This window comes from Lolium perenne, chromosome 1 (assembly GCF_019359855.2).
Source record: "Lolium perenne isolate Kyuss_39 chromosome 1, Kyuss_2.0, whole genome shotgun sequence".
Taxonomy (NCBI): Eukaryota; Viridiplantae; Streptophyta; class Magnoliopsida; order Poales; family Poaceae; genus Lolium; species Lolium perenne.
The window spans coordinates 22,896,705-22,905,907 of NC_067244.2; the positions used below are offsets into that span (position 1 = coordinate 22,896,705).

Below are 9,203 nucleotides of genomic sequence, written 5' to 3' on the forward strand. Positions count from 1 at the left end.
TCCATAAAGATAAATAACATGCTGGGTGAACAAATTACAGCTGGGCAATTGACAGAATGCCGACCATACATGACAAGATGATTACTATGAGATTCGTTTGGGCATTACAACATAATACATAGACCGTAATCCAACTGCGTTAATGACTAATAATCCACCTTCTGGTTATTGTCCGAACCCCTTCCAGTATTAAGTTGCAAGCAGCAGATTATCGCACTAAGCAGCGTGTGTAATGTAAACAATAGAATTACCCTTGGATAAAATATTGTTGTTTTCTCCCTAGTAGCAACAGCACATCTACAATCTTAGAAGTTATTGTCACTCATCCAAAAAACTAGAGGCATGAACATACTATCGAGCATAAATACTCCGTCTTGGAGTCACAAGCATTTACTTGGCCAGAATATCAACTAGCAACGGAGAGCATGCAAGATCACAAATAACATATGCCAACTATATATAATCGATCTCAACATAGTATTCAATATTCATCGGATCCCAGCAAACACATCATGTAGCATCACATAAAGATGATCTTTATCATGTTAGGCAGCTCACAAGATTAAACATGAGGCACAATTTGGAGAAGACAACCATCTAGCTACTGCTATGGACCCATAGTCCATTGATGAACTACTCATGCATCACTTCGGAGGCGGGCATGACGATGTAGATGCCTCCGGCGATGATCTCCCCCTCTGGACGGGTGCCGGGAAGAGCTTCAGAACCCTCCCGAGCTAGGGTCTGCGATGGCGGCTGCGACGGAAATTTTCGTGGATGTAGGCTCGGGTGTTTAGGTTTTTCCCGAGATCGTGAATAAATAGGCGGAAGGGCGAGGCCAGTGGAGGCCAGGGAGGCCCACACAACCCCTTGGCGCGGGCCCAGACCAGGTTGCGCCAAGGCATGGTCTGGCCGCCCTGCGCCTCCTCTTCCTCCCCCCCTCTGGACTCTGTCTTCGTTACGGAAAAATAATGACTTCGGCTTTTGTTTCGTCCAATTCCGAGAATATTTCATGTACAACTTTTCTGAAATAGAAAACAGCAAAAAACATGAAACTGGCAGAGTGGCATCTTATTAATAGGTTAGTGCCGGAAAATGTATAAAAGTGCAACGAAGTGTGAGCAAAACATGTACAAATTGGTTTAAAACAAGCATGGAACATAAAAAATTATAGCTACGTTTGCGATGTATCACAAATCTCTCTTATACTCCTCAAGAAAGGGAGAACTCCAAGCAATCTTGAATTAAGAATCAACAGAGTATAGCCTGAAGTAATTTGCCATAATGTTTGAATCACAAATATGCTACCTTGATCAAACAAGATTATCAAGCTGTCACATGATAATTATAGCACATGAATTCACTTTATCCCTAGTGAGGCAGCAAAAGAAAGGTAAATACCATAATAGATCTTGAATTTTTTTTCACTATTCAATAACTGCCACCATGCTACTCCATCTAATACACACTTCTTCCCCCACATGCTCTTGCATACAAGTTGGATAGAATTGCATACAAGTTGGATAGAACACGTACTTAAGAAAGGGTACATGATATGCATCTATCAATACATCTTACACATAATAGGTTCCAATCTCTTATATCAAATTATAGAATAAAGATCCACCACATAGGAATTACATATATGACCATAATCATGTTGGGCAGCTCATATGGTATTAGATCTATGAAGAAAAGGAGAGAAATAGATCAAGCTACTGACACAAACCCATAGTCCAGAGGTGGACTACTCCCTCTTCATCATGGTGATGATGGTGGAGGCGTTGGAGAAGGTAGAGATCCCTCCGGCAGTGGCTCCGACAGAGTTCCCCCCTCCAATCTTCGCTAGTTCTTGCTCTGTTTTGGTGTTTCGGTGTTTATGTGGCGCTCTCCTTGAGGAAGCCTCGGGGCGGTTCCTTTATATACATGTTTGTAGGTCAGACGAAGTCCATGGGCGAAAGAACCAAGAAAATCAGACGGCTGAGGAGGGAAAGCACCTGGGTGGCGCGCCCACCCCAACTGGGCGTGCCATCTGGCCTCTTTTGGCCTTCCTGGCCCTTCTCGTGAGGTCCAAGTATTTCAGATGCTTCTCTTGATAAAATATTAACATCCCCAGAATCTTATCTCCGTTTAACTTCATTTAGGTCCCTAAAAGCTAAAAATACACGAAACGGGGTTTTCCTCTCCTAGCATTTTACATGCATCACGGCCGTTTTGCCGTGTGTTTACGTAGGGTTTGTCTTGATGTTGTTCTTTACCGCGTGCTTTCCTATGGTTTTTCATTGTCGTTGTTTTTCGTCATGTGTTTTTCGAGGATGTTGCCATGAAAGTGGTCTTTTTCGTGTTGTTTTGGGCCGATCACAACAGAATATTAGCCTTTGCTGAGTTCCGCGCTATTTGGAACACAACAAAGAGTGTGCCACGCGGCATTGGCAATTTTTCTGGTAGTGCACTATACCCCACCACACACACGGGCTCACCCTGGTTCTCGGCACCTCCACCATGCTCCCCCTCCCTAACAATAGTCCTAACCCCCAAACTAATCACCCTCTTTGGAAAATACAACTCCAAGCGCTAACACGGATGCTTAAGGAGCCATTTTTTTTAACAAAATATGAAGATAATCGGATGATACTCCAATGAAGGACGTTGGGTAAAATCGATTTTTGAAGGGGGGGGGGGGGGGGGGGGGGTTGGGCGGCGGGGAGCGAGGAGCCCGGCACATACTCAAGCTGCGACCCTAAAAAATTCCCTGGATCATTTAGGATTGGGGCAAAACTGTCGGGTAGAAAATCCTAGCGACCGGCCTAAGCGTGTACGTTGTAGATGCCCTTAAGAAGCTCTCTATGTTTTTGTTTTTGCGAATGAGCTATCTATCTCTCTTCACTCATGCATACACATTCATCCTTCTTCCGTGGTAGTACCACACGCAAACTTAGGCTGCCGTTAACTCCATGCATGATTGAAAATTTGAAAATTTACAGTACAATGTTATGACAATTCAACGGAGAGGAGGCCAGCCAGCGAGAATAGATCTCTTCTGTTATCTTTAAAAAAAACGTGTACCTTGTCTTAACTAGCTGGTAATGTGGCATCAGAGATAGATGAGCTGGGTTTGGTTGGAGTTGGGCAACATGCTAGCTAGATAGATAGAGATTGGGCTCTCAAGTGGAAGCAGTTGAGAGTCAGCCCTTCCTTTCTTGGTGGTAGAGCAATGGCGACCAATACCCAAGCTAATTACATGTACTTATACTACTTCCTTGAAGAAAGGTACTAGTGCTAGATTATTTCCTTGATGCTCATGATGTAGTGAGCGATAGAAGATCAGTCACTTCCTTTACGTGAGCACAATGCCACATCTTTTCCCAGCACTTTATTGCATTGCATTGCTTGCTTGGCTGACACTTTACACTCGTTTGCACTACTCGTCGTCGGCTCACCACACTAGGCTACGCTAGGCTAGTTGATCATCACACACTTCACTTCCTTTTGAGTATGTAGCAACTCAAAATTCAAATTCAAATCTTGCAGAAGAAGTCAAATTGTAACTGACATGAATGAGAACAGGGGGAAACACAAACAAGCACCTGTTCAAATTCAGTGAACAAATTTAATCACAGAATGTCAACTGTGAGACTTTTGCACCGACATTTTTACATCACCGATTCCCAATCATTTGAACAAAAAGAATGTAATACAAAGAAAAAGGTGGAAGAGAAAAAAGAATATGCTGTTTCATCACGGCAAGGAATGTATCGTGTATGTATATGTAGAATGAGAAACAGAGAATCTAATGACCCTTAATTTGGGTGTGTGTTTGTTTACTGACTCTGTTGCTTGATGGCTAGTAATGGCAGTCCACCAAGGTCGACGCTGGCGCCGGGAACAGAATCGCCGCCGCCGACCTGTCATTCACGGGGAACGGGAACGCCGACGTCGTCTCTGCGGGCGCGTCGTCGCAGGGCGCGGGCATGTTGAGGTCCAGCTCCAGGAGGCTTCTCTCCTTCCCGCCGATCACCTCCACCGTCCCCACGTCGTCTGTCGTCGACGAGGCCGGCACGAGCGGGCGGTGCCGGCGCATGTGCCCGCCGAGCGCCTGCCCGGACCCGAACTCGGCGCCGCAAATGGTGCACTCGTGCAGCCTGCTCCGCTGCTGCTGCCTCGACCCGCCGCTCGTGACAGCGGTCGCTGTGGCAACTTCGTGCTTGGGCGGCGTCGCCGGGACAGGGATCACCAGCACGGTCGGATCAGCGGTTGCGTGCGCGGCCGGTGACGCCGTCGAAGGCCGCTTCTTCTCGTCGGTTGGAGGAGACGAAAGCGGTGTAGTGGGCGGGAGGAGGAGGCGTGGCTTCTTGTGGCTGGTGCGGTGGCCGCCGAGCGCCTGGAAGGACGGGAAGCACTTGCCGCACGTCTTGCACTCGTAGACGAACTCCCCGTCGGCCCCGGCGGCACGCCGGCTCCGGAACTTGGCTTCTTTCGCAGTTGAGTCAGCGGCAACTACCACTGGCGACGACGACGACGGTCCTGTGCCGCCGCGGGCGAGCAGCATGAGGCAGCGCGCCATGTCCTCATCCTCCTCGTTGACGCACACCGACGCCGCCTCCTCCTCCTGGTCGCCGCCCGGGGACAACCACCCGTCGCCCGCGGCAGAACTCGACGACTCGTCATCGACCTCGGCACTGGCCACCGGCGTGACCACCGCGGGAGATGGCGGGGCCGCGTTCACGCGCAGCCGCTTGCTACGCTTGCCCTTGCAAACGACGACGGGCGCACGGTCGTCGGCGCCGGCCACCTCCCCCATCGATCCCAGCGCGTCAGCTGAGCGCGTGAGAAACAAGGAGGGTGGAGAATACAAGGCAGCCAAGGTTGGTGACGAGTGGATGCTTGGGTTGCTTGCATATAGAGAGTGGGTTGAGAGGAAGGAAGGAATGAGAAGTGGTGTGATGGTGAGGTGTGTGTGTGTGGAGTGGTGATGATAAATTAAGTGGCAACATGAGGAGATGTCAACAAGGCCAGGCTAAGCTTGATTGTGGCTGCATGTGGCAGCAAGCTACTAGACCGATGCTGATCAATGCAGATTCTTTTATTCAAGTATGATCAATGGAGATTATGAGAAAAAGGTTTAGAAGTCTTTCTGGAGACTTTAAGTGAAAACGATGCGATTTTAGGATTCAAAAGAGAGCAGCATCCTTTTGGAAACAGGACCCACAAGAAACTCTACTCCTTCCATTGCCATCTCTTTACTTAATTTCAAAATTAAAGTTAAACGGCTGAATATGGAACATATGGAAAAATAATTGTATTGCCTTTACTTGCTTTTTACTTTCTCTGTTGCTTCACTTTGTGTTTTCCTTTACTTATTTTTGAACTGTCAAATACCGTGTGCAACAACTTAGCTTTACCAAGTGCCGAAGGAATGCTATCCATGTAGAGTGAGCAATCGTTTTGCAATTCTTCTACTAAGAAATTACATTTTCATCATTTAAATGCCTATGGATTTAACCAAAATAGTGAGTGTGGACGTGATAGTAAAATTACAGATTACTCCACATATATTAAGATAAAACTAGAGACAATGTCATGCTCTTAGACATAGATTTTGCAGTTTATATGGCATAGGCGAGGCTGAACTCTTGCTAGGGCTAACCATCCACATCCTTTCACTCTAGGTGAAGTGTTAGTGTTAAGTACAACTACCTCCACAACTCTCCCACAAGTACTCTTCCTGATCCCTTTAATTAACACAATAATCCACACTCAACACTCCACACTTTAACGAGAAATGATTGATGCTTGATTAACATGTTAAACTGAACTTAAAGAAAATTATAAAAGATGTTCTTGGTCAGAGGTTGGTTGGACGGTTGGCTTTCTTGTGTATTATTATAAACAGACAGCTATGGTTGTTGCCTTGCATGTAAGTCGCAGATATATACTTTATGTGTGCTTGCATCTGCTGTTGGTGTGGTGTACCGGTAATGGTTGCAGTAGCCTAGTAGTGGAGACGGTGTAAGCAACTGCTCCACACTCCCCAAAAATCTCGCTCTATCTTGAAATGACAAGTTAGATTCTCACCATTTTTTTGTATGGAATTTTCTTTGACACTCTGGTGGTAGCTAGAGTGGCTAGTGTGTATGCATATATGCAGTAGTAGACATGGCTCCCACCTTTCATGTCATGGACAGTGTGGCAGCAGCATGATTTGTGCCCAAACAAATAAGAGATTTGCGATCCATACAAGTCTTTGTACCCATTCAAGCATGGAGTAGCTAGGAGCTGCTTCCGCTGTACATTCTTCAGTTCGGTGTTCAACGAAATTCCAATGGCCAACTCTTCCGCCCTTGCTCTTGATTTATTTTTCTCATCACTTGTCTTTGCTTGACATAATGCACTCTCAGTGCTGTCATCGCGATTGAGTTATAGAGCTGTAATTCATAAAAATGCAGCAGTCTCATACCATCAATTTACCATTAATTAATTAATCAGTCTAAATAGTGTGGGATGAGTGCATCAACGGATGTAGAGGCCGACGGTCCCCCAGTTTCTGAACGAAAAAAAAGTACTCTCTCTATCTACAAAAGGATGTGTCAACTTTCTCAAAATTTGGATGTATCTATACCTATTTTAGTATCTAGATACATCTAAATTTATCCAAAACTAAGACACCCTTTTATGGACGGAGGGAGTACTGAAAATAAAGAGTTGATTGTAAACATCGACAACATGATTTCACTTTTCTAACTGGATGTGCAGTGGATGTGGTACATTATACTATAAACAATTACCGTCCATTGACTTGTGCAGTGAATGGTGTATTAGAACAGATCATAATCAATCTGACCGTCAAGAAGAACTTGTTTTAATGAGATCAAGACTGGCCGAAGTTAAGTTCCATGTGATGTTTTGACTTGAGAAATTTGTTGTGCATTAGCACTAGTCCCATGTTCCCCTTTGTGATTGGGATAATTCTAAATCTAACTAATCAATCCTGATTAGTGGGCTCATCCGCTCATCGGCTTAGAACGTGTGTCGCACAATGCAGACAAATATTTACGGTTGGGAAAATTGAAAATTGAAATCCTTTTGGTCGTGACTTATAATTATCACATCCGAAATTGTAAACTTCGGCCAGGTTTCCTTCGCATCAGAAGAGAGATGACTCTCCGAGGGAAAGAAATACCCAAAACAATAGTTCAAAATAAACACATTTACAACCTAGAGAATCAAGATACATATGAGCGTACAAGGTGATTGAACTCAATTGCACTCAACACAATCCTCTGTCCAAAAATTGTTAATTTGCGTTATCTACCCGACAATTTTATGGTCATTCTGCTAACTTCAAATTGGTATGTCTTTCTATTGACTTCTGGGTGAATCCTACACAACTTTATGACAAGAACTGTTCACTAATATTGGATTGGACTAGACATGCAACCAATCAAATTATCTCATCACAATATACATGCATTCAACTAATGAAGTTTGAAAACACCACAACTTAAGATGCATATGTCCTCAAGGTATATTCAACACAATGAAATCTTCGTGAAATTTATGAATTAACCTTTGATTTGGAAAACGCTCTATATTGTTTGATCCTTATATATTAGGTCTAATCTCATATTGTAAAGTTCAGAGGATGATGACACTGGCCCTGCTTTGGCAGATCTGGTTCATTGCGAGTGAAATCACACATGACAAGCCCATGATCCTAGTATACGAGTCTCAAAGGTGTTTTGAAAGATATTCTAAACACTCACGTAAGAAGATATTGAAATGCAAATGAAGATATGTGCTCCGGTGCCTCCCCCCTCCCCCCCCCCCCTCGGCTCCATGGTTCTGAAAAGTTGGAGCGGTTCTAGCCTTGGGTACGAATATGTGGGGTTAGGGCATGTTCGGCAACACTCTGGCTCCCAACTCCACTACCGGAGCATGCAGAGCGGTGGGGAACACCTCAGCTCCGAGGATCTGTAACCGTGGATCGGAGAGGTGTGTACAAAAAAATGCGGATCGACTCGTTCCTGGCTCCTCGTTTATGGAAAAGCGGCATTTCATAGAAATTACAAAAACTACCACTGCTAAGTGTAGGGATTCGTAGCATAGAAAACAAAAAAATTCCTACCGCAAGAACGAATAACAAGCCAAGATCTAATCTAGTAGATGGTAGCAACGAGGTGAAGATCAACATACCCTCGAAGATCACTAAGTGTTAACGAGATAAATCTCGTGGTGGATGTAGTCGATCACTTGCCGCTTTCAGAAGCGCGTAGAAGATCTTGATGGTGCCACAATCGGGCAGCACCTCCGCACTCGGTCACACGTACGGTGTTGATGATGACGTCCTTCTCCCCGTTCCAGCGGGCAACAGATGTAGTAGATCCTCCTCGGAATCCCGCCAGCACGACGGCGTGGTGACGGTGGTGGTGGAGATCTCCGGCAGCGCTTCACCGTAAGCACCGCGTGAGAAGAAGGAGGAGGGAGTAGCTAGGGTTTGTGAGAGAGGGGGGGCTTGGGGCGCCGGCCATGGAGCCCCTTGGTGGTGCGGCCAAGTAGTGGACAGACCCTCCCTCTCCCCCTCATTATATAGGTGGAACCCCCTAGGGTTTGCCCAAGATTCGAATAAGATTCCAACTCAAAACTTACCATATGGGTGAAATCTAGGGGAAGTGGGACTCCTCCCTTTCCTTCTCCCTTAGCCGGCCAAGGTGGTGGAGTCCACCATGGACTCCACCTTCTCTCTTGGTTGGCTGGTTAGGGTTGGTGGAGTCCATCCGGGACTCCACCTTCCATGGTGATTTCTTCTGGAAGGTTCTAGAATATTCTAGTGCCTTCCATAAATGCACCGGATCATTTCCAAACTTGGAAAGTAACTTCCTATATATGAATCTTATTCTCCGGACCATTCTGGAACTCCTCGTGATGTCCTGGATCCCATCCGAGACTCCGAACAACATTCAAACTCCATTCCATATTCCATATCTACTTAAAATGACATCAAACCTTAAGTGTGTCACCCTACGGTTCGAGAACTATACGGACATGATCGAGACTCCTCTCCTATCAATAACTAATAGCGGGACCTGGAGATCCATAATAGCTCCCAAATATTCAACGATGACTTTGTGATCAAAAGAACCATTCACATAAAATAACAATTCTCTTTGTCTCGCGATATTTTACTTATCCGAAGTTTGATCGTC

General features: G+C 45.5%; 1 protein-coding gene across 1 annotated transcript; it reads right to left on the minus strand.

Annotated features, from left to right (window-relative positions):
- Nucleotides 1–3,608: 3,608 nt before the first annotated feature.
- Nucleotides 3,609–4,930, minus strand: LOC127329153 (uncharacterized). The gene has a single exon (XM_051355715.2). The coding sequence runs from the start codon at nucleotides 4,799–4,801 to the stop codon at nucleotides 3,845–3,847; it is 957 nt and encodes a 318-aa protein (XP_051211675.1). The 5' UTR covers nucleotides 4,802–4,930; the 3' UTR covers nucleotides 3,609–3,844.
- Nucleotides 4,931–9,203: the final 4,273 nt, after the last annotated feature.

What these genes read in the sequence shown, in the direction of transcription:
- LOC127329153 (XM_051355715.2), bottom strand. Translation starts at nt 4,801, where the DNA reads ATGGGGGAGGTGGCCGGCGCCGACGACCGTGCGCCCGTCGTCGTTTGC.